General features: G+C 47.5%; 2 protein-coding genes and 1 long non-coding RNA gene across 6 annotated transcripts; 1 reads left to right on the top strand and 2 right to left on the bottom strand.

Moving 5' to 3' along the window:
* Window positions 1-11: 11 nt before the first annotated feature.
* On the bottom strand, window positions 12-4,710 carry LOC116708706 (uncharacterized). The gene is made up of 3 exons (XR_004336745.1): window positions 2,586-4,710; window positions 412-1,799; window positions 12-119 (listed from the first exon to the last, which is right to left on the bottom strand). It is a non-coding gene; the product is annotated as an uncharacterized LOC116708706 (long non-coding RNA).
* On the top strand, window positions 37-16,089 carry elmo3 (engulfment and cell motility 3). 3 transcript variants are annotated; one of them, XM_032546327.1, is made up of 21 exons: window positions 37-142; window positions 4,717-4,825; window positions 5,291-5,331; window positions 7,144-7,216; window positions 7,604-7,654; window positions 8,136-8,305; window positions 9,076-9,175; window positions 9,242-9,393; window positions 9,469-9,547; window positions 10,118-10,168; window positions 10,257-10,379; window positions 10,576-10,698; window positions 10,771-10,875; window positions 10,967-11,075; window positions 11,155-11,291; window positions 13,673-13,836; window positions 13,924-14,036; window positions 14,113-14,217; window positions 14,884-14,963; window positions 15,039-15,119; window positions 15,188-16,089. In XM_032546327.1, the coding sequence occupies exons 2-21, from the start codon at window positions 4,748-4,750 to the stop codon at window positions 15,398-15,400; spliced, it is 2,148 nt and encodes a 715-aa protein (XP_032402218.1). In that variant the 5' UTR covers window positions 37-142; window positions 4,717-4,747; the 3' UTR covers window positions 15,401-16,089. The 3 variants fall into 3 exon arrangements, with proteins under 3 accessions (XP_032402218.1, XP_032402216.1, XP_032402223.1); XM_032546325.1 differs by lacking the exon at window positions 37-142 and adding an exon at window positions 1,621-1,734; XM_032546332.1 differs by lacking the exon at window positions 37-142 and having other exon boundaries at window positions 4,717-5,173.
* On the bottom strand, window positions 16,077-23,910 carry fbxl9 (F-box and leucine rich repeat protein). Of its 2 annotated transcripts, XM_032546341.1 has the most exons (12): window positions 23,601-23,910; window positions 22,381-22,482; window positions 22,178-22,312; window positions 21,147-21,326; window positions 19,902-20,207; window positions 19,101-19,317; window positions 18,865-19,022; window positions 18,584-18,799; window positions 18,281-18,496; window positions 17,756-17,973; window positions 16,660-16,799; window positions 16,077-16,446 (listed from the first exon to the last, which is right to left on the bottom strand). In XM_032546341.1, the coding sequence occupies exons 1-12, from the start codon at window positions 23,646-23,648 to the stop codon at window positions 16,268-16,270; spliced, it is 2,115 nt and encodes a 704-aa protein (XP_032402232.1). In that variant the 5' UTR covers window positions 23,649-23,910; the 3' UTR covers window positions 16,077-16,267. The 2 variants fall into 2 exon arrangements, with proteins under 2 accessions (XP_032402232.1, XP_032402239.1); XM_032546348.1 differs by lacking the exon at window positions 21,147-21,326.
* Window positions 23,911-25,039: the final 1,129 nt, after the last annotated feature.

The raw sequence follows: 25,039 nt of genomic DNA, 5'->3' as shown, positions 1-25,039 counted from the left end.
CCGGTAATTCTCCAGTGAAGATCCGTTTTCCCGGACTGCTGGATGAAAGTATCCTTCTGGAGACGTTCTTCTGTTCTGGCCGGGTTCTGGGTTGGAACGGACCCGGGTTCTGGCCACTGCTGGGTAGAGAGCATGAAAACGAGTAAGTATACAGACTGATCAAAACATCAAGATTTAAATCATCAGATGGACCAAAATATAAAGTTGTGTAAAATTTTTGGTATTTTAACAATTCATATAAATAATTACCAAAGAAAGTTTTCAAAATAATTTTTAAAAATATGCAACTAATACAAACTGCAGGTCTGGTGACTTTTTGTGAAAACAAGTTTATTCTGGCAGTGAAGCTACAGGTAGTAAAAATGCTCCTAAAAGTAACTACGGTACTTTCCAAAAGTTACTCATTACTACCTCACTCTGGTTCTGATTCTGGGTTGTAATGGATCCGGGTTCTGATCATCAGCGGTATCGGTGAGTGGATCTGACCAGGAACAGAACCGGAAGTGTTTACACCAACTGATCCCATTGAAACAGCTGGACTGTTTTACTTTATTGACGGAATAAAGTTCATATAAACATTAAGAAACGTGTCAGGACACGCAGCACCGTCTGACTGAATAAGAACAAAACGCAGCGAGGTTTCTATGGAAACCCGATTATTGAAAACACCATTAAGCTTTTTCTTCTCTTGCATCGTTTTTTTAAAACTCGGATTATATTTTTTTCTTGATTTTTTAAAAAAGAAATAAATACCAGCAGGGGGCAGCAGTGATCAAGCTCGCTATAAACTAAATCTGTTGTCAAAGTTTCTTACAAAGTAAAGCTGCTTTCTAAATGTGCGTTAGAATATCAGCATAAATGACTAGAATAATGTTTTATTACTTGGTTCTTTTTCCTCTCCTCAAAAACTACTTTATACATTTTAATAAGGACAGCACAATATATTTATGTGAACCGCATATCTGTTGCATTTTTACCATATCAATATTCTAATAAACCTCTAGTGATTTAAATGCATTTTATGCAGAGGTCGGTAGAAATGAGTTACATTTATTGTATAAATGTAAGTTATTTAATCAAAAGCCCGTCTTAGTCTTAAAAATACTTTTAAAAATACTTTTAAGACTAATATAATATTAGTAATAACTCTGATCAGTCGCCTTTTTGCCAAATACTTTTTGTTTTCACTTTTACTGGAGTAAAATCTGATGAAGTAGTAATACTCTAACGGGTGCAGTATTTGGCTTCTCTGATTTTTTTATTTCTGATTTTATTATTGAACTTCAACATTAAAGAGTGAAGAAATATTAAAAACACTTTATTGTTATAAACTGAGAGAATCAAACCATGCAGGCCTTGTTCAGTGAGTCTGTTTCTATTGCAGTAAAATAATCGGACCAATCATCCTGTTTTTATTCAGATTTAGATCCTGAGTTAGTCCACTTTTATTGTGAAAACCCTAAACCGGAAACGGCACCGTAATCCTGCAGTTAACACCCAGACCGAGCCAAAGTGAAGTGCTCGACTGCTGCCAACCCGGAACTTTTTGACCCGTTAGTAATCCCAGAAGACGGGGGTTCTGGAGCTTCCCCGTCGGTTCCGTGTTGGTTCGGTTGGCAGGTCCAGCTTTCCAGACCCGTCTGGTTCCGCCCGGAGGAGAAGCCAAGGAGCGGCTCCGATGTTCTCCGAGTGACCGCGGCGGTTCCCGTAGGACAGCAGAAGTTTTCAGAGCAGGTAAGAGGAGCCGAACCGAGCCGCCAGAACCCGGTTCTGCTCGCTGCTGGATGGACAATAAAGTTCTGGACAGAAACACGGAGGAGGGCAGGGGGGCAGAGAGGTGAAAGGTCACAATCTGGTAACTTTCAGCTGAGTTTGGTTCTTCCAGCTCCTGTCTGAGTGAAGTGCTCTGGTTAGAGTGTGTGTGTGTCAGGGTGTGTGTGTGTGTCAGGGTGTGTGTGTGTGTGTGTGTGTGTGTCAGGTTAGGAATGTCAGGCAGCTCCAACCCTCCTGCTCCTCCTGGGTTTAATGAAGCAGAACCTCCCCGTTTAAACTGAGATCCAGTTTAGTTCGTCAGTCCAGTTCATCCCAGTTCATTGGTCTGGTTCGTTTCTCCTCAGCAAGCATGTGGCCACAGTGGAAAGGAAGACCTTGAAACCCATCAGAACCAGAACCTGGATCAGGTGTCATAGAGGAGAACCCGGGGAACCTGACATCTGATCACATTCCGACTGAAACGTGATTATGTCAAGAAACGACTTGATGTTTTTTACAAAAATCTGCTGGTGGGACACTTTGAACATTTCCCCCCCAGGCTACACCTGTGGCTAGCCCCCATGTGTAGCTAAAGGCGGGGCGTGGCTACACATGGGGGCGTGGCTACACATGGGGGCGTGGCTACACATGGGGGCGTGGCTATGCCTCCAAAGAAGACCATGGCCTTCTTTAATAAATATAGTAAAAGTTTTCTTCTTCAATCAAGATATGAACATAAAACCCAGCAAATTATTACATAAACAAATAATAAATATATTATACATATCAAATGTTGTAGAGTTCACTCTGATTTGACCCAAAACATAATTTACCTGAACCAGAAACGGAGAGAAACTGATCAGAGTCCTAATATTTCCACCTGGTGCCAGAAAGACCCAAGATCCTTTGTGCAGTCGGGCCGAGTTCAGAATCATCTGGTTAATGATCTGCTTGGCGGAAGTTGAGCTTCTGTTTGGACTCTGACTCCAGCAGGAGGCGGAGCTTCAGCTGCTGCTCTGCTGCAGGTTTCAGCAACATGGAGGACAAGCCCGGACCTGCGGCGGCACGCCGAGAAACACGCTGCAGAGCCATTGGTTCCGGTCCTGGTCCTGGTTCTGCTACTGGTCCTGGTCTTGGTTTTGGACTCTAAACGGATCAGATTCTAGTGGATGAATTGTCTCCTCTTCAGAGGACTGGAGTTTCCAGAGGTTCTGTTCACAGATCAGAACCGGGCCGTCTGGGTAGAATGGTTCTCACAACAACAGCAAGCTCACACACAGAGCGGTCCGGTTGGTTCAGTCTGAGCAGATCCAGCGATGATGGACCGGGTCAGGTCCACAGATACCCAGCCAGAGTTCCCTCCTACAGCCGGGTCAGAACCAGAACCTTTTGGACCCGCCTGTTGATGGGGGACAACGGCTCCCTCTGTGTGTGAGAGAGAGGCCGTGTTTAGGCTTTCTCAGTTTTACTCACAGAACCAGAAATAGAGAAAAACAGGAACTGGTTCTGATGGGTTCATTCTGAAAGTGATAGCCGCCTCTGCTGAGGCGCTACCGGGTCGGTTCTGACTGCTGAGTCGGTCCCAATAGAACCAGCAGAACCAGTGGCTTACTCTGTGAGTTGGATCAGTGCACAGCGGGTCCAGTTAGTTCCTGTGTGGTTCACAGTCAGATGGTTCTGGTTCTGCCCGACCTCCCAGAGTGAAGTGTGTGTGTGTGTGTGTTTTCTTGTAATTGCTAACTCTAGAGGACCACGTTCACAACATTTACCAACAAAGTGAGGTCATGTATGGAAAGTGAGGACGTTTCCTGGTCCTCACTACTTTTCCAGTTCTACTGGTTTCATTTAGAAGTCTGGGTAAGTTAAGTTCTGGTTCTGGTTCTTGTTAGGGAAAATTGTCTGGGTTAGGCATTCAGTTACTAAAATGAATGGAAGTCAATATAAAGTCCAGAAGTGCATCAATCTAATATCAATAGGGCTGCGCCGATTGCAGTTTTCTAGTTGATCATCGATCTTTAAAACGCCTGACCTGCCAATCCTGATTTTGGCTGATACCATTTTTTTTGTCTGAAATGTCGCTAAATATAGCAAGAAAGTTGCTGAGTTGGCAACAGTGGGGTTACTATGGTTACTGCAAACATGCAGATATGACCTGGGGCTGAAATGGTTCTAATTGCACTGATTGAACAGATTAAAGTTGTTCTTCTATGTTTGACCAAATCTGTGAAACTGTAGGAGTATTTAATAAATGAAATAAATTAATAGAGTTATTAAATAAATGAATAATTCTGTACATTTATGTCTGCAAAAAGAAAGTAATTTCTACTGTTTTGGATTGATATCGATACTAATCGTCAGATATCGGAAGTGAAAGCAGTGGATCGGTGCATCACTAACAGAGTCCTCTCTTTGGTTAGAAGTAGGGGTGCACCAATTGCAGTTTTCTGGCTGATACCAATTTTTCTTGTCTTAAATGTTGCTCAACAACAAGAAAGTTGTTGAGTTGACAACGGTGTGGTCACTATTGTTAATTGCAAATGTGCAGACATAACTTGGAGCGCCGGTCTGTCAGTCAAACCTTCTTCACCGGAGAGCAAAAGAGGTCAGTGGTTGATTCTTAGACCTTTGCCAAGCTAGATAGGATCAGTGGACAAGATCAGCTTCACATGTAGAAATCGGCTGATCACCGATCTCCCAAAATTAAGGAAATTGGCACCGATAAATCGGTGCACCCCTAGTTAGAAGTCCAAGCCAGAAATGGTCCTCACAACAACAGCAAGCTCATACACACAGAGTGGTCCGGTTCAGTCTGAGCAGACCCAGGGTTGATGGATCGGGTCGGGTCCACACACACACACAGCCAGCTGGAACTCCTCCGGCAGGCTGTGTGTGTGTGTTGCGGTGTGTGTATAGGCCTGTGTTGTCTCGTCTCATCATGTCGTACCGTCTCCGTTTCTCCTCCAGGTTGCGAGGCGTGCAGAGCGTAGCGGCCATCATGCCGCAGCAGAAGGACATCGTGAGGATCGCCATCCAGATGCCCGGGGCGTACCCGCAGCTCATCCAGCTGGACCAGGTAGCCTCCGTCCGCCATGTTGGCGTCTCACCAAGCCCAGTCAAGTTCACAGGGTGTGAATACTTTCTGCTGTAGAGCTTTGACCAGCAGGTCAGAGTCTCCCGTCTCCTGATTGGCTGCTAGACCCGGACTCACTTCCAGGCCTCTAGGCCTCATGATGTCATCAGTCAGGTCATGATGTCATCAGTCTTCCTGAGGAGATTGAACTGTTTGGTTCTGCTGTGTTGGACCAGTCGACATGTCAAGAACCTGCAGGGGAGGTGGAGAACCGCCGGTCCAGATGAGGTCCGATTCAGCTCTAATCCAGAATAATCTGGATGGGCCGGAATGAGCAGCAGCTCAGTCTGGGTTTGTTTGCATCCGAGCTGGTTCTGATTAGAACGGGTCGGGCCGTGTGAGGTTCTCCTCCGGTGGTGGTGAAGTTTTACATGCTGAAGGTTCTGACTGGTTCTGTTGTGCTTGCAGAAAAAGCCTCTGTCTGCGGTCATCAAGGAGGTCTGTGACGGGTAAGTTCTGTTCTGGTCCGGTTCTAACCTCTTTGAATAATAATAATAAAAATCCAGATATTCTAAAGCAGATGTCACCCGACTGAAACCTGCATCTAGTTTTTACCTGGATAACGTCGAAACAACGTGAGACAGACGGACGGTTCAGATTGACTAAACTCTGACCACAGTAATCTGCATGTGCAGATCTAGATATATCTAGATTTATATCTAAATATAAAGTTTAACCTACTTACCTTATATCTTGTTAAACCAAGAAAACTTTCTTGTTTATAAAGCAAAAAACGCTTTAATAAGCAGGGTTTCCCCCAGTGTAACATAAGCCTGGCGGGCCGCCATGCTTTACTAGCTGCATTAGCTCTGGTTGTGCAGCTCTACGTGAACCTTAGGATTAACTTGTAGTGGCTTTCAGAGGAGCGTTGAGCGAGAGGTGAGAATGATTTATAATTGTAGACAAAGAAATTTGCACAGCTTTTCCATCTCAGCGTGTGGCGCTGTCTGCCCTGTAAAGTTCATGTCTGTGTCCCGGTTGGTTAGCGGTTAACTAACCAGCGCTAACCTCATCATGCAGGTTCAGCCGGTGAGGAGTTTTCGCCTCGTAGTCACGCTTCACGCTGGTTTTATATTATTTTTAGTTTTATTTTTCCATTTACGCGATGCATCAAATCATACCAAATGCTTTGTCCACTTAGTCAGACAGAGTTAATGCGTCCAGCCGCGCAGAGATCTGAGAAACTCGTCCCATAAACTGGAGCAACCAAAACAGTTTCTGTGTCTCTTGTTAAAAACTCAACAGACAGAAATGTTAGAGCTGCTAAAGCCTCATTAGCAGCATTGAATTAAATCTCAGTTTGTTGCTCATCTCTGCTCAGTGCAGCAGATTGAACTCATCCTGCAGGGCCGGTCCCAGGCTGCATGAGGCCTGGGGCAGAATCTGACCTAGGGGCCCCTCGTGCTGCTAAAACCATCAGCACCTCTAACAGCTTCTGGGTTGGATTTAATCTGGGAGAGAGAGAGTAGATTAACTGGCCAAACCAAAAACAATCAGTTATAATTACAGTTTACTAATTTCTATTTGTGAACAAACAGCTTAAAGTCAAAGATTAAACTCACAGCATCAGATTGTTGCTATGGTAACACAGCAATTTAACTATGAATATTGTTCTTTGAACTTTTACAAAGTAAACTTGCCAGCTCCTTAAAATCTTACATATAAATGTTAAACAATTTAAAATATTTTAATTCATGTATACTGAAACCATTAAATCAAATTCAGCAGCATTGATAATCAAATGTTACATTTATTTATCTGTGTTAAAATATGATCATTTATGGCCCCTGAAGCCCTGATGGAGTCGCTGACTTAATTTGGATTAAACAGAAGTGGAAATAATTGATATTCATCTTAATTTTATTTTTCAATTTGTTGTTTTTAAGACTAGTTGTGGGTTTAAATAGTTTCACTGACGCTGTTTTCCTGTAGCATACTATAACCCAGTAATATTTCGACATTTCCTGTCTACTTAACATCTTTCAATACAAAAACATGGCGGACGCCCCGACCGCCTGCCAGGCTGAGCAGGTTTTCTGGGGGAAATTTGTCATTATAACGTAAAAGTTTCAGGTTAATGATTCATCCAGTTTTATTCAGTCTTTTCTTGCTCTAACACGTTACAGCAAAACCTAATAACAGGAAAATTTCTCATTAAAATGAGAAACTTGTTTTATGCTGTTGTGAGATGCAGAACTGTTCTTGTTTGAATGGTTTCTGGTCTCTGTAGCTGGAGGCGCTGACATTGTGTTCGTCCTCAGCTGGAACCTTCCGGGTCCCGATAACTACGCCCTGCAGTACGCCGATGGAGTCCAGATGTACATCACAGAGTCGGTCAGTCTCACCGCAGCTCCAACATGGCCGCTTCCTCTCACCGACCAAGGTCTCCTCCTCCTCATCATCGTCATCAGACCAGCTGACTCTAACAGCATGAGATGATGATGATGATGATGCTGCAGCTGGAGGAAGAAGCGGGTTTCTGCTGGCAGATGTTACTGGTTCTGGGCTGAATATGTGGATCCGACCAGATGTTTCGGTTCTGGGGCCGCTGCAACATCTGCAGCGAAGAAACTTCCCGACTTCTCTCTGCTGAGACTTTTGCTTTTATTTCATTCTAAAAGTTATTTTAGTGATTTAATGAAGTGATGTGGACGGATGTCCGGCTGCAGCTGCACTAAACTCATGTAGGTTGTGGTTAAACGCGGCGCTTTGTGCTTCCAGAACCGCCTGGACATCAAGAACGGCTGCATCCTGCGTCTGACCAAAGCCCCGGTGAGTCTGCCGGACCCGACTTTCTGAACTAATTCTGGAGAATCTGACCAATAATCTGGAAAGGTGATCTGTGATCTGAAGAACCAGATAGGTTCCGTCACCACTGGTCCTGTTCTAGTGGTTCTGGAGGTTCTGATGGTCCTGTTTGGTTCTGGTGGTTCTGTTGGTCCCGGTTGGGTCTCGTGGTTCTTATGGTCCTGGATGGTTCTGGTGGTACTGTTGGTCCCGGTTGGGCCTGGTGGTTCTGTTCTCCTCTCAGAACTCTGCGAACAGTTTTGGTCGGATTTTCTATTCAGTTTAATCCGATGTCAGAATCCGGTCCAGAGTTCGACCCAGATCCTCCAAGAATACTGACGGATTAGGAGGCCCGGCATTCAGAACCTCCCATGAACGGATCGGATCAGAACCATAGCTGCATAGCGTTAGAACCGGAACCTGGCAGGCGCTGACCTCTAACCCGGTGTCCTGTGTTTGACCTCAGGGTCGCTGTGCCGACGACCTTCACAAGGGCATCCAGAGCGCGGACGGCGGCGTGCGCTGCGACTCGCTGAAGGAGCTGGCCGGCGTCTCGCGGGACGTGACCTTCGCTCAGGAGTTCATCAACCTGGACGGACACAACCTGCTGGTCCAGATCGTGGAGGACTCCAGAGAGTGAGTATGGACGTAATCTCGCCCCGTTCACCCTCAGGTCCGGAACCAGGATCCTCACCTGGACCAGAACCGCTCCAATAGAACACCGACGGGTGGTCCAGAAGAACCAGAACCAGGCCAGAGGTCGGGGTTCAAGACAGGAACCGCCGCTGACCCAGAGGAAAACAAAACCCACCTCAGACTGACCACAAGCTTCCTGATGATCCCAAAGACTTCTGGGAAATATTCTGAGGACTGATGAGACAGAACTGGACCTGATGGACGGTTCTGAACCCGTTCCATCTGGTTCTGACCATCAATTATACCTCACTGGACTGAACAGCGCCTGTTAGCCGCTATAGCTAGCTTGTTAGCCACTATAGCTAGCTTGTTATCCACTATAGTTAGCCTGTTAGCCGCTATAGCTAGCCTGTTAGCCACTATAGTTAGCCTGTTAGCCACTTTAGCTAGCTTGTTAGCCACTATTGCTAGCCTGTTAGCCGCTATAGCTAGCATGTTAGCCACTATAGCTAGCTTGTTAGCCACTATAGCTAGCCTGTTAGCCACTATAGCTAGCCTGTTAGCCATCATGACCAAAGGTTCTGCAGCAGGATGGGATCCAACAATGGCATAATGTTGTGGATGTCCTAGTCAAAGTTGGGACTTTCCTGATGAAAAACTCTCTGATGAAATCAGCTCAGCAGGTCAAAGGTCATCCACAGTGTCCTTAGAGACTCATGAAGTCCTGATATCACAGGAAGTGATGTCATCGGTAGCTGTTTGTGTTGCAGGAGCAACCAGATCATGACTCACACGCTGACCGGCTTCATGGAGCTGATGGATCATGGCATCGTTTCCTGGGAGAATCTCTCCGCCGTCTTCATCAAGAAGGTTCTTCTTCCTCCTCTTCCTCTTCCTCCTCCTCCTGCTCCTCCTGATTGTCTCTCCTCCTGTCAGATTGCCGGTTTCGTCAACTCCTCGTCCACAGACGTGTCGATGCAGCAGGTGTCCCTGGACATCCTGGAGAACATGGTTCTGAGCAGCCGCCAGCTGTTCCTGCAGGTCAAGCAGGAGGTCACCATGGAGCGGCTGGTCGCCCACCTGCAGGTGTAAGTGGAACCGGGCCGGTTCTGACCCGGCAGGAAGTCCTGCCCCTGACTCTCTCTCTCTCGCTGGTGTTTCAGGGCGAACCAGCAGATCCAGACCAAAGCCATGGCTCTGCTCATGGCCTTACTGCAGGCGGCTGAGGACGCAGACAGACAGGTACTGGTACCGGTGTCGATGTGTGACCCGGATCAGAGCGGAGTTTATGCAGATTAATAATCCAAGTGACGTTCATGTAAACATTAACTATACATTCGGATGATTTAATATGAATACGTTTCTTCCTACCCCATGTTTTCCCTCCACTCAACTTTCCGTTAATATGCTGGGTGGAGGCAGCCAGGCGGTGAGAGCAGAACATTCCTCTATGGGAAACGCAGTGATCATGTCTGATTTTCAGGTTTTTAATTGAATTTCTGAAGTAAAAAAACTTTAATTGTTGAAATGAAAAGCGTTGATGGACTTCCTGGTTCTGACCCGTTTGACGCTGCAGTAAATGCTGCTGATTGGCTGGATGGTTTCCCTCCAGGCTGACTCAGGTTTTCTGCTGAGAAACGGAGCGGTTTGGATCCGGTCGGCCCGTCTCTGCCGGCCTTCTGTCCCCCGTTGTCCTCAGGCAACAGTTGCTCCTTTCATTCCTCTGGTTCTCTCTGTTCAGAGGCTGCTGCCCCCTGCTGGCAGGAGGTGTCTCTGCGCCGCAGTCACACGTCTCTTCTTCTTCTGTTCCAGGAAATGTTCGCCTTCCTGAACAAGAAGAACGTCCGTCAGTACATCTATAAGGTGAGACGCTCCGCCGTCCTCAGCGTCCCTCACATGAGGACACTAAAGGACGGTGGACCCTCGGCGTCCTGTCTGTGTTTGTGTCCAGGACATCATCCTGAGCTCCAGTCCGGTCCAGGATGAAATGGCCCACTACCTCTACGTCCTGCAGTCGGTCACACTGAACCACCTGGAGGCGCGCATGAGGACGCCGCTGGACTGCTACAGCCAGGTGGGACGCCGCCGTCTGTCTGTCCATAAATTCATGCTGAACGTCTTCATTTTTGTTTTGACAAAAAGACCCAAAATTGGCACAAAAAGTGAGTTTATGACCCTTTTCTTGTTTAGAACTGAAACTTTGTTTTAAAGTCTCCATGCAGAACTTTTCAGAACCGGTTCCGCTTCCTGTTTCTGTGGTGTGTCTTCAGGATCAGCGGGACGCGCTGCACGGCCTGCGGCAGGCGGCGTTCGAGACCGACAGCGAGAACAGCCTGAGCCACGAGCGCCGCCGCTCACTCTGCGCCAAGGAGTTCAAGAAGCTGGGCTTCTCTGTAAGGACCCACTTCTGGTCTGACCTGGTTCTGACCCGGTTCTGTTATCTCATTACTTCCTGTTTGTTCCAGAACAACAGCAACCCGGGTCAGGACCTGGTGCGGACGCCGCCTGGTCTGCTGGCTCTGGACACCATGTTTTACTTTGCGACTCGCTATCCGGACGCCTACAGCAGGGTGAGGCCTGGCCCGCTGAGGATGATGATGATGATGAAGATGATGATGTCATAGCTGATAATTTGCTGCGTTTGTTCCTGATGTGTTGCAGTTCGTCCTGGAGAACAGCAGCAGGGAGGACAAACACGAGTGTCCCTTTGCCCGCAGCAGCATCCAGCTCACACTCATCCTCTGTGAGATCCTGCGTATCGGAGACCCCCGTAAGCTGCAGCGCGCTGCGACTAGCTACGACCCGCTGCGGCTCTGTCCGTCCTAACCTCCGGCCCGTTGTGTCCGCAGCCTCGGAGACGGGCTCCAGCTTCCACCCCATCTTCTTCAGCCAGGATCGGCTGCTGGAGGAGCTGTTCTGCGTCTGCATCCAGCTGCTCAACAAGACCTGGAAGGAGATGCGCGCCACGCAGGAAGACTTCGACAAGGTCAGACACGCAGCTGCACCAGAGGCTGCAGACCTGATATCCAACTCCAGTCCGTCTGCCTAGAAACTCCGGTTTGTGTGTTGAGGTGTAAATGCTAAGCTAACTCTGGTCCTCCAAACCTGGTCAGTGTTTGGTTGAAGTGAACTCTGGTTCAGTTTGAATGTGAACGCCAAGCGGACCAGAGATCGCTCCAAAAACAGGATGTAGTCTACAGCGTGTAACAGTTGTGAAAAGGATCACACAGGAATCAGGATCTGCGTTGGTTTATTCCCACAAGACGGTGAGGGACACACTCAGCCTCCGGGTTTTTACACACACTGAGCCTCCGGGTTTTTACACACACTGAGCCTCCGGATTTTTACACACACTGAGCCTCCGGGTTTTTACACACTGAGCCTCCGGGTTTTTACACACACTGAGCCTCCGGGTTTTTACACACACTCAGTCCTGCGGCCCAACAAACACATTTTGGAGGGAAAACTCTAGACAAACTTTATAAGCGTAACAATTTAATTTTAACCAACCCCAAAGGTTTTTAAAACACTTACACAGTTAACATTATATTTTTATGCAGCACAAAAACTGTGAGAACTATTTTTAACGATATAAATATTATTAAGAGTAAGAGGTAGCATTAGCAACCATCTTACCAGCAGCTCAGTTAGGCAGCTTCTGCCTGGCTGCTGCAGCTACGTCACTGAACCTAACTTTGTGCAACACTAATAACCGTCCTCCCAGAACAATATTTACAGTAGGAACCAAAAATAAAAGCAGTATAAAACAGAAATAGCCTGCAGCAGTGCAAAAGTGATAACAGACATGTCAATTGTTTTGAAAAGGTTCATAATAAAAAAAAAAAAAATTAACTCAGCTACAAGCGCAGGGCATTCTGGGTAAATACAACCAAAGCTAACGTGCTAGCCTAGCGCTAGCAGCAGAAATGGCTCCTGGTCTTTAGCCAAAGACTAAAGAGAAATCCTCCAACACTAAAATCTGACGCCTCCATCTTGTTTCCATCTGGTGAAGAAGGAAGTTGCTCTCAGCGTCTTCAGAGGTTTTTGTGTCGGTTCTTTCAGTGGTTCTTGGTGCAGCGCCCCCACAGGCCAGGAGGGGAACAGGTTGGTTTGGCTCAGAGAACCACAGCAGCTGGAGGTGAGAGGATAAAGCAGCTTTAGGCCGGACAAATGGAAACATGCAGAGGGGCAGAAAGAATCTGGGAATCAGCAGGAACACAATAAACCAGGAGGTCACAGCTGGAAGAGCATCATGTTTATGTATCTTCAGATCTGGAGAAGAAAATAGATAAAGGACAAAATGATGATCTTCAGAGTTTATTCCCGTCTGAAACCTTCATCCGTTCGTCCAGGTTCTGAACCTCTACAAAGTTCTTCCACACATCAGTAATAAACTTCCGACCCTCAGGATGAACTGAAACAGAAAAATGTGTTGGAACCAAGAGATTGTAGTGAAAACCAGAACAAAAAATCATTTCATTAACTGAACTAAAAATAGAAACAAGACTTTATATTTAAAAAAACGTTTGAAATCAGCATTTACACAATGAAATAGCTGGAATGAACTGCTCAGTGGATCCAGACCGCTCAGGTCCGGTCCGGTACTCCGCCCCTTCTGGAGGTCAGATCAGATCTGACCTGTGATCAGACTGGGCCGCTCCAGCCTGATCGGTTCTGGTTCTGGGTCGGGTTCTGATGAGCAGACTGGGGATGATTGATTCTGATCTGAGTTCAGCTGATGGTTAGAGATTTGAAATGTCAGAACCAGAACCAGAACCTGACCAAAAAGGATTTTTTTTATCTGGATGTTATATTTTCGCCGAATGTTCAGGAAACGCCTGAAAACTGGTTTCCATCAACTTTTTATTAATTTGAAGATTCGTATTAGGAAAGTTTGATTTAAACAATAAAATTCAAAAATAATGATGTTATGTTGAGGTGATTTCTGGCTTTTCAAATGGAAACATATTTACTGAAGTTCTGACTGCTGGTCGGATCCTTACCAGAGGCACCAAACTCTACTTCCTGTTTGTTACTTCCTGTTTATCGCAGCCATGCGAAGCAGCAACGTCCTTCTGGTTTATTGGCTCCGACTGGACCGGTTCCAGTCGGTCCATCACTGACTGGAGATTTTAAAGAGAAGAGGTTTTCAGGGCCAGAATTATTCATACCCCTGGGAAATTTATTTAAAATCAACCAAGATATTTGTTTCTGAAATCAGATGGATTTTTCTCTAAAGATAATAAAACAACATAAAATTATTATTATTAGTAATAATAATAATAATTTCAGAACTAATTTGCTGTGCGCAGGTCTGTACTTTAACTGGACCGCTCCAGAACATCGTGTGCCCGTTTGTCTGTCCAGGTGATGCAGGTGGTGAAGGAGCAGATCACCCGGACGCTGGGCAGCAAGCCCACGTCGCTGGAGCTGTTCAAGAACAAAGTCAACGCGCTGAACTACAGCGAGATCCTGAAGCTGCGGCAGACGGAGCGGCTGCACCAGGAGGAGACGCTGGCGCCGCCCGTCCTGTGAGTCCCTGCAGCATCACACCGGCGCGTCACACTGCAGCGTCACACCTCAACGCTACACTGTGTTAAAGCTGTTTTGTGCTGCAGAGAGCTGAAGGAGCGCCTGAAGCCGGAGCTGCTGGAGTTGATCCGCCAGCAGAGACTCAACCGGCTCTGCCAGGGAACCATGTTCAGGAAGATCAGCAGCCGGCGGCGGCAGGGTGGGTGGAGCTTGCTGCGGCGCCTCATGGCCTTCCGTAGATTAGTACTAATGATCGTTTCCTCTGCTGCGCTCAGACAAACTGTGGTACTGCCGCCTGTCGCCCAATCACAAGATGCTGCACTACGGCGACGTGGAGGAAGACGCGGAGAACCCGGCCATCGAGACGCTGCAGGACAAGAGTGAGTCCAGCTGCTGCTGTGAGCGGCGGCAGCTGCTGGTTTCTGGCAGAGCTACACGCAAAATACAGACCGAGCCAGAAGTTTACATACACCGGCCTGAAGTTAAAACACAACCAAACTTCTCACCAAATGATTCGTATCTGATGAAACGTCAGTGATGATTCCTGCCTCTGTGGCGACTCTCGCATCATAATAAGGTCCAAAAAACAAAACTCGTCTTTTCTCAGGAGATGTTCGACGCACTCGCAGTAAAAAGCAGAAAGTTTTCTTTACCTATAAAAATAACAGAAATATTCTCCGAGCTGACTTCATACAAAAATTTAAAGATAAACGTTAATTTTATGGTAGAAAAACTGTTTCACTCCTTCACCAACCAATCAGATCAACCAGCAGGAGCCACTCAGAAAAAAATAATAGCTCTACAATTAGCATAACCTCAGATCAATAACATTAATTATTTAGCAGATAATAAATTAATCTAATTCTTAATAGTCTACAACACTCCCTGTTTAACCAATGAGGGACAGCCTACATGATGATGTCACAGCATTGGAGGCTTCTGGACCCATTTACTGGATTGAATTGATCAGTTTGTGCTGATTGCAGCGCGTCATGTGACGCCCTGCGGGCCGTTTCATTGGCCGTTTCCTCTGATTCTCCCTCCAGTCCCCGTGGCAGATATCAAAGGTTTGCTGACCGGGAAGGACTGTCCCCACATGAAGGAGAACAAGGGCAAGCAGACCAAGGTCAGTCTGCTTCTTCTTCTCTGGTTTCCCTGCTGTCAGACGGTGAGTTAAAGCCGTCGTCTTCTTCTGCTGCAGGAAGTCCTGGATTTGGCCTTCAGCATCACCTACGATGTGGAGGAGTGCAGCCTGAACTTCATCGCCCCCTCCAGGACAGACGTGAGTATGACCGACCCTCGTTGCGCCGCCTGCGCCCCCTGCTGGTCCTGACGTGTCCGTCCCGTCAGTTCTGCCTGTGGACGGATGGACTGAGCGTCCTGCTGGGCCGGGACATGAGCAGCGAGTCGATGCGCAGTGAGCTGGAGATCCTGCTGTCCATGGAGATTAAGCTCCGCCTCCTGGACCTGGAGAACGTCGCCATCCCGGACAGCGCCCCCGCCGTGCCCAAACCGCCCAGCAACTACAACTTCTGCTACGACTTCAGCCAGACGGAGCAGTAGGCCATCTCTGGACAGGTTCTGGTTCTGGACGGGTTCTGGCCCGTCCGTCCCGGCTCTTCTTCTTATCTGACAGATTTTAGCTCTTTATTGAGGGCGGTTCCGTTGAACCGATCCAGATCTTCCTGCAGAACCAGGTTTAATTCCGAAAGCAGCAGCTGACCCGTTTCCAGCTGCCAGGAGACTCTGGTACTTCCTGGTACTAACTGGTTCTTCCCGGTTTTCCTGGCTCTTCCCGGTTTTCCTGGTTCTTCCCGGTTTTCCTGGTTCTTCCCGGTTTTCCTGGCTCTTCCCGGTTTTCCTGGTTCTTCCCGGTTTTCCTGGCTCTTCCTGCTTCAGCATTGCGGCTGCTTGTGTGACGATGCATTTAAAGTGTCTTTACATTCGAAGAATCGTTGCGTTGCTCCAGTTCGGCCCAAACGCTCCAGACTTTTAGAAAACGGTTCTGGTGCCGCAGCGAATGAAACTGTTATATTTCTGTGTGGTTCAGAAACTGTGGAGCTTTTTTGCATCAGTTTCAACAGATTTTGTACCGAATGAGATTTTTCCTGTATGATGCTGACGACGTGTTGTGACTCTAAGCGAGGCGGTTTTTCGGTACGTGTGCCTGAAACCTTCGGTCGGTTCATTTCAACTGATTTCACTTTAATGCTTTTTATGAATTTACACCAATAAACAGTTTGAATTAGAAACCTACTTTATTTTTCATCTTTTAGTCTGAACATTAGTAAAGCTGAAGAAACAAACAGCAAAGTAGAAAAAGCATCAAAGTTTTACTGGATTTTCTTCTTTTCACCAAAAGTTTATCAATGAAACTGAAACCATGTTCCAGCTGATTCCTGCAGACGGATCAGAACCAGAACGTTTCCTTCATTTATCCAGCGATTCATGATCAACTGAGTTCCTGGGTTTTTCCTGAGCTGACGGGAAGTACAGAGTCGGAACAGGAAGTGGAGGAAGTGGAATGATCCAGGAGGAGCGTCGGGATCCTGAGCTGTCACGGCCAGAACCGGCTGCCAGCTGGGTCAAAGGTCGACAGAAACACCGATCTGATTAACAGAATCAGAAAATAATTCATAAACTTTAAGTTAAGATTCGAAGCAGATCCTGCTGCTCTGAGTTTCTACATTCATTCATAGAAATCATTTTAAATAAATCTTCACATCATTTCCTCTCTGGTTTTAAATGAGCAATAAAAACTCATCAGTGCGTCTAAAAGCTCCAGTTGCAGCTTCAGTCAGTCAGCATCAGGTCTGCCGCACCAATCAGCTTGTGATGGACGTTTTCCAGAAACGGCAGCTGTGATTGGAGGAGGTCCACCGTCGTCATGGAGATGTTTTTACATCTGGACACGTCGAGCGTCTTCAGGCGTCCGCAGTGCCGCATGAGCAGGTGCAGCGTCCTGCAGACGACAGGATGTACGGCAGGCCAGTTTAGCATAAAATCAGCTTCAGGACTTTTACATTCTGAAACCGGTTCACATCGGACCTTATATTCTGACAGGTATGAATGACATCAGATTTACATACGGAGGCTTTAATTCATCACATCTGCAACTAATTACTGAAACATATTTCAGATAAATTATGACTAGTAAGGAAGTAAATTTTTGTTCTGACTAGTCATAATCTCAATTATGACTAGTTAATGTATTTTTAGACAGCAGATAAGATTCAACTGGAGCAAAAATAAATGGTAAATGTTACATTTATATTCACTGCACAAGACTCCACTGCTGAAGGAAAATCATGATGAACTAGAACTTTGACTTTCTCCAAATGAATTCGATATTTAATTTCTATTTCTGCATTTGAATTGACAATCTGACTGGTCAGGATTACATCACTGACATGTGGAATAATTATTCTTTCAAAACGTTACAGATTTATTTAACATTTGAAATTGAGATGAAAGGATTTTTGGATTGCTTCGTTTTCAGCTGGTTGATGTGTCGTCAGGTTTTACCTCTTCAAGACTTTGTTACGGTTATGTTTGTCAGAAGAGAAGAAACAAGAAATTGTTTCCAGATTTCTGAAGGATTTTCTCAACATTTTGTTCAGGAAACCCAAAATTCTGCAGGCAGATGTTTGGGCAGCTCAGTGGCAGCACAAGGGGGCCTGACGATAAAATTCCTAATTCCTAATCTAAAAATCATAATTAATTTCTCATAATTACATTCTAGATATTTTGATGTAATTACAGATGTGTAACACTTCAGAGAATCTGGTGGCGTGATTTCTTCTTCTCTGAAATCATCGTTCAGAATGATGATGTCATTTTCAGATAGCTGGAACTGGCCTGCCATAGAGGCAGAGCCTGCAGGAGGTCAGGGGTCACGTGAGGAGGACTGCCCCCTACCTGTCGGTGATGTTGCTGCAGCAGGCGAGCTGCAGGTGCTGCAGGCGCTGCAGGAAGGGCGCGGCCTGCGCCACGCCGCCGTCACTGATGCTGGGACAGTGGCTGAGCGCCAGGCTGGTGAGGCTGCGGCAGCTGCGGCCGACCGCCGCCAGGCCGGCGTCGCTGAGCTCCGGCAGCATGCACAGCGACAGACGCTGCAGCTCCGGGAAGCAGACCACCTGGGACAGGAAACAGGAAGTACCAACTGAAGGTCATAGGTCACAGATCTAACTTTGTAACTGTTTGTAGAAAACAGGAATATTCCAAGGAAAAACTCACAGTCTGGCCAGAGCTCTGGAGAAACCGTTTTTTCATTTCACTGGGATTTTAAATCAGATTAAATGTCGAGTGCAGACGATTTGTTTTGGAGATTTTAAAGTTTAAACTAAACCGATCGATTCTGGATCAGTTTAGTCTCCAGACGGGTTCCTGTGATCATGTGACCATGCTAGCCTGCTCATGCTAACCTTCCTGCTCTCCTCTCACCTGTGTGATGCTGCAGTCAGTGAGCCTGGCGCAGGCCGACAGGTCCAGCTCCTGTAGCCTCTGCAGCTGCAGCAGCGACGCTCCGGCCTGCTGCTGCTGCAGCTGCTGCAGCTGGTTCAGTGTCGCCAGCTTGGGGCGCTCCTCAAACGGCATGCGGGGCGGCTGGAAGAAGCCCATGTTTCCGAATGTCCGGGTGAAGCTGGGGCCACCGTCTCCCTGAGAAACACACAGCAGCAGCGATCAGAGGCGCAGCGAGCTGCTGCTGCTGCAGCTGCTGCTGCGTGGCTGCAGGCGGGGTCTCACCGTCCCGTCGTGCGGCTCACTTCGGCTCTCCTGCGCCACGCCCAGCAGACCCCAGTCGCTGACCTCCTTGCACCAACCCAACCGCAGCACCTGCAGCCGCCGCAGGTAGGTGGCGATGGCGCACACCGACAGGTCCGTCACGTTGACGCAGGACGTCAGGTCCAGCTCCAGCAGGGAGTCGGCCAGGAGCTGCGAGAGCGACAACACCGCTGCGTCCTGCAGAGAGAGCGGCTGATTGGTGGGTTCCCCGCAGAAGGAAGCAGAACCTTTGACCCACTGACCCTGAGGTAGGTGCAGCTCCTCAGGTTGAGAACCCTGAGCCGGGCCCGGGCGGCGCTGGGCGGAGTCAGGCCACTGATAAGCTCCGCCCCGCTGACCTGGAGACACTCGGACAGATCCAGAGACTGGAGGGAGGGCAGAGACAACAGCTCGGCCAGACCTGATCAGAACCAATCAGAACCCATAAAGGCCGGATCAGAACCGAACCAGGCGTTCCTGGGTGGCGACCTTGCCTGACCTCTCTCGGTGATCCTCCAGTCCCGGGACAAGGACAGCTGCGACAGCGCCCGCAGGCCGCGTGCCACCGCCTGCACCGAGCGGCCGCTGAGCTCCGTGCAGCCGCTGAGGTCCAGCCGCCGCAGGCTGCGCTGCTGCTGCAGCAGAACCTCCACGGAGCGGTCCGTCAGCTCCCTGCAGCCCTGCAGCCGCAGCTCCTCCAGAACCAAACCGTCCACCTGCAACACAGTCTGACCAGTGAGCGTACTGGTTCTGTTCCAGTGAGCGTACTGGTTCTGTTCCAGTGAGTGTACTGGAGCATTCCTGACAGATAAACGTCACTTTAAGAAACAACACTGAACATTCCTCTACAGAAGAAACTAAACTTATTTTATACATTAGAAACAGAAAATAATTTCACTTGTTTTTGTAATTCAGAAAAATCAACATTTTTTGCCTAAAAGTCCAAAACATAATTTCTTTAGTGAACTCCGATCATTAAGGATGATGAAACAATTATTGATTAACTGACTAATATCTGGATGCTAAAGGTGATTAATGTGAGAATCTTGATTTTTTAGGTTTCTATCATTTCTGCTCTTATTTCATCTTTTTCTGTGCTTCAATGATTGATTGATGATTGATTGATGATTGATTGCTACATGAGTTGACGATTAGTTCGGTAATTAGTCCATCTGGATCGATCGCTTCAGTTTAACAGGATTAGTTTAGTCTCTGGATCGGAACCCTCGTTAGTAACGGGCCTGAAGAACTGGGCCTCTTCAGAGCTGACCTCTGACCTGCAGCCTGACCCCCGGCTCACCTGAGCGATGACGCGCAGAGACTCGGGTGTGACGGCGGTCCTGCTGAGGTCCAGCTCCCGCAGCGTGGCGCGCTGCTGCGCCAGCAGGCGCCGCAGGTTGCGCAGTGACAGCAGGGCGGACGAATCCTCCCCGGCGCCGGTGGGCCGGCCGCCGTACGGGTCGAACTCAAAGGCGATGTGGCAGCCGGCCAGCGCCAGGCGGCGCAGGCGCGGCGTGCAGCCGGTCAGCCGGGTGAAGGTGAGGTCGGACAGGTAGCGCAGATCGGACAGGTCCAGCTCCTCCAGGCCGCTCAGAGCCGAGCGGACCTGCAGCAGAACCGGGACAGGAAACCCGAACGTCAAGAGTCTGAAAACCTTTCAGATGAGTTTGAAATGTTCCAGCTGCTTTATTTGTATTTATTCTGACTGCAGAAACATCTGCTGTGCATTTTTATGAAGTTTTTAATCTGTAAAATGATGAAGAGCTGCAGGTAAGGGCTCCAGCCAGCAGGGGCGCCACAGAGCCGACAGCCTCAAGTCTTCAAACCAGAAGAAAAATTTATTTCTCAAAGCATAGAGGAATATTTAAATATGAACTATGGAGCAGAGACGATAAAACCAGCCTGATGCTGAGATTGAGAGAATGAAAAAGAAATATTGACATTTATTTTAACATATTAAATATAAATAACATATATTATATATGTTTATAAAATATTTTAATATGTTGCTGTTACGTCTGAATTCAAAAATGTGAGGAAAAACTGCATTTAATACACTCGACATAAATGTATAAAAGTATAAAATTTAGCCTTCATGTTGTGGAGAAACAGTCGGCTTTACCACTTATCAATCAATCACTAATGATTGATCAGATCGATCAGTTTAGATTAACTCATAATCAATAACTTGGATTCCTGCTTTGATTTTAGGATGAATTATTAAAACTGCTGCTCAGAGGCGACACATGGAAACTTTAATATTTTATTTTTTTAACTCATGCATTTAGTTTTCCTGTAAAATGTTTTTATATTTGCATAAACGTGTCGTGTTATCAGACGAAGGAAACTTCCTTTCTCATTTAAAATCATCTTTAGGGAAAATTTCTCCATCTTATCAAGTTTATTCAGATCTTGTATCTTTTTAAACTGCATAAGGCTCAGCAGCTGGAACTTTTTGGTTTTCCAGGCCACCAGAAGGCGTCGGGGGCGTGGCCAGCCGGCTTCCAACATGGCCGCCGTACCCCGTCCAACATGGCTGCCGTACCTGCCGCCGGTGCTCCTCCCTGGACAGGAAGGCTCCGGACATGAAGAGGCTGTCCAGGCCGCGCAGGTCGAGGCGGCGCAGCGCGGTGAGGCGCGGCAGCAGCGCCAGCAGCGAGGCCTCCGTGATGCTGCTGCCGGGCAGCGCCAGGCCCTCCAGCCGCGGGCCGAGACACTCGCCCACCTGAGGAAGAACGACACCTTCACTCACAGGAGGATTGGACTGTTCCACAGAGCCCAGAAAAACAGGTCAGAGGTCAAAGGAAGGCGGCAGAGCTGAGCATGCTGACTCGGATATTATGGGATGGTGCAGGCCAGGGGGCCCAACATGCGGCCAGGGGGCCCAACATGCGGCCAGGGGGCCCAACATGGGGCCAGGGGGCCCAACATGGGGCCAGGGGGCCCAGCGGTTGTGGCCCTTCCACTCCAGTCTAGATTGATGCAAGCTTCCGTCCAGCTCAGTGATGCAGATGGAGGTTTTCTATTTTGAATGGAAGATGTTAAATACGAGTATTTTGTGTTTTCATAACCAAACCTTAATAATAAAGTCGACTTTGCTGCAGCCAAATCAGCTTTTATCTAATTTATTGAACCTGGATGAATGTAGAAAATTCAGTTTTATAAATGTGTTCAGTTGAGCCCAAAAACAATGAAAGCAGATTTATTTTCTACCAGGAATAAAAAACTTTGGGGTTTTTGTTTTCTCACTTTTGTTTTGACTCGATGATTTTTCCCCATGTGGTTTAGATCAAAGCTGATTCACAGGATAGAATGGCCTAATCAAAGTCCAGCTGTTTCCATGTTCACATTTCTGTCAGAAACAAACCATTTTCAGTTTCCACGAGTTTTATTCTAACTGAGGGAATACAACGCCTGTCATGGTTTCCTTTCCGGCCGCCATGATGATGATGTCATCATTAGTACATTGAACTTTAACCTCATCAGTCCAAACTGCAGGTTTTACATCTCAACAGCAGGTAGATCGTACCAGCCTGGGGTCAGAGGTCGTCTGGCAGTGAGACCAGCAGGTCTTACCTGCAGCAGCAGCGACCTGGAGACGCCGAAGCCGTCCAGCTGGCTGATCCTCAGGCTGCAGCGCCGCCGCCGGGCCAGGCCACCCACCAGCGCCAGCGCCGCCGCCGAGGCCGGGAAGCTGAAGGTCACGTCCTTCTGCACACAGACAGCGGCGGTTAGAGGAGGCCGCAGCTTCCCGCTTGACCTGCAGGGGGCGGGGTCACCTGGAAGCGCAGGTCCTGGCTGGCGGCGTACCAGCTGCGGCACACCAGCGATGCTTCCTTCCTGTCTGCGAAGTGGAGAAAACTCAGGACGTAAACTAGAACCTGCAGCGACAGAAAGATGGATTTATTGATATAGCCTTCAGACCAGGAAGCTAAATTAGCTCCAGTGCTAACCTGGAAGCTAAATCAGCTCCTGTGCTAACCTGGAAGCTAAATCAGCTCCAGTGCTAACCTGGAAGGTAAATTAGCTCCAGTGCTAACCTGGAAGCTAAATTAGCTCCAATGCTAACCAGGAAGCTAAATTAGCTCCAGTGCTAACTTGGAAGCTAAATTAGCTCCAGTGCTAACCTGGAAGCTAAATTAGCTCCAGTGCTAATCAGGAAGCTAAATTAGCTCCAGTGCTAATCAGGAAGCTAAATTAGCTCCAGTGCTAACCTGGAGCCTTGGTCCTGGAGGACAGGAAGCAACAACAGCAATAAAACAACTGAGAAGGAATCTCCTGCCATGGTGCAGAAGAAGCTGCTCTGGTCCCAAAAACGTAAACAAACATTGAGAACATCATGTTGCCTGAACACATCATCCTGTGGTGAAACATGGTGGCGGCAGCGTCATGCTGTGGGCATGCCTTTCTTTCTTCCCTCTGGTTCTGGATGCTGAGCTGCCGGAAGGAGTTTTACTCCTTTACTTTAGGACAGTTGTCATAATGTGTAACCGTGGCAACAAGGTATGGTTTTACAACTGGGAGCAGCTGATTAGCGTCTCAAAAGCTCAAATAGAACATGAACTTCGACCCCAAATCCGGGAGGAGTAGAAAAGGAGGCTCCACGTCCAACGAGTCTCTAGAGGTTTAAAGGGCAGCAGCTAAAGCAAAGGAGCTGGATTAGCAGATGTGCTAATAGCTGATGATGTCATCACGTTGCCGTGGAATGTCGTCTCTGCTGCCTGGGTGCAGAGTTGTTAGCATGTTAGCATGAGACTGTCCAGCAGCAGCAGCTTTCAGTCAGAGGCTTATTCAGATTCGCTGGAAGACTGACTGCTACTGGAGCTCCTTTCTGCACACAGCATCACTATCCACAACGACTCTTTGATGATATGAGTGATTAAAACGTTACATTTCTTTAATTTAGGATGAATGAATGATTTCTGAACTGACGCTGAACCCCGCAGGTGGAACCGATCACCTGTTACCTGTTGCTGAATGAAGTGGAACATGAACTCACCTCCAGCGGAAGCTCCGGTGTAACATCTTCTCCGTCGCTGTCCTCCATCGCCTCGATGTTAGCAAACTCAGATCATCTCCGCTCTTCTCTAACTTTAGCTAACTGGAGCTAGTTTCCTCAGAGAGAAGGAAACATGGCGGCTCCTCTCATGTTTTAATAAATCCTGTTGATTTCCGCTCAGGAGACGTTAATGAAGTGCAGCTTTACCTCCTGACATCACAATAAAACCTTAAACGCCGCGGAGCCGCAGCGACTCTCCACAAGAAGCTGCTTCGCCTCACTTTGGTCAGCTGACCACAAAGAGGCGGGGCTTCGCGCCACGCTGAGGGAATCTCTTCTGTGATTGGCGGTTGCGTTGTTAGGCAACAGCTGACGCTCCGGCGTCACGATATGGCAAGGTTATAGCAGGCCGTTTTATCATAAAATCTAAGTGTAACTTCTTCTCTGATATACAGAAACGTGTGAGTAACTATTTTCATATTTTTGAGTGTAATTAAATGTAGATTTCTGTACAGGGTTACTTTAGCTGAGGAACTTTTCACAGAGAACTTTATTTTATTTCATTGTAAGATTCATAATAACAGAAATGAAAAGAAACTGGTTGTCAGTGCAATACTTTATATGCAGTTTGTTTATTATAGATATATATATATATAGAGAGAGATCTATATATATACAGTATATATATATATATATATAATAAATTCCCTTCTCACCCACCGCGGGTGGTTCTTATCCTCTGAGCTCGGGTCCTCTACCAGAGGCCTGGGAGCTTGAGGGTTCTGCGCAGTATCTTGGCTGTGCCAAGGATTGCACATTTCTGGACTGAGATGTCTGATGTTGTTCCTGGGATCTGTTGTAGCCATTGGTCCAGTTTGGGGGTGACTGCCCCGAGGGCCCCGATGACCACAGGCACCACTGTGGTCTTCACCTTCCAGGCCCTCTCCAGTTCCTCCCTGAGGCCCTGGTATTTCTCTAGTTTCTCGTGCTCCTTTTTCCTGATGTTGCAGTCGCTTGGTATTGCTACATCTATCACAACGGCTTTCCTCTGTTGTTTATCCACTACGACAATGTCTGGTTGGTTCGCCATTACCATTTTGTCTGTCTGGATCTGACAAAATGGCTGATCCAGACAGCCATTTTGTCTGCTGGCTGGATAGCTCAATAGATAAGGCATCGGTATATCACCCGAGAGGGCAGGGTTCGAATCCAGTCCTTAGGCAAGACCCTTCAAGCTACTGCCTACCTCATACCATGAGAGACACAAAAATGCATAACATGCCGGCTCAGACGTCGCCCGGCCAAACAAGGTCTGCGTCAGGTGTTGGGGAACCAGAGACAAATGGGCTACTGGAACAAGACGGAAATGGGCGAGAGATGAAAATGTGGATCTGTTGGAATGCTACTACTCAAGTAACCCTAATCAGAGAGGTTACATG

Source organism: Xiphophorus hellerii, chromosome 2 (assembly GCF_003331165.1).
Source record: "Xiphophorus hellerii strain 12219 chromosome 2, Xiphophorus_hellerii-4.1, whole genome shotgun sequence".
NCBI lineage: Eukaryota > Metazoa > Chordata > Actinopteri > Cyprinodontiformes > Poeciliidae > Xiphophorus > Xiphophorus hellerii.
This window is presented reverse-complemented; position numbering and strand designations above follow the sequence as displayed.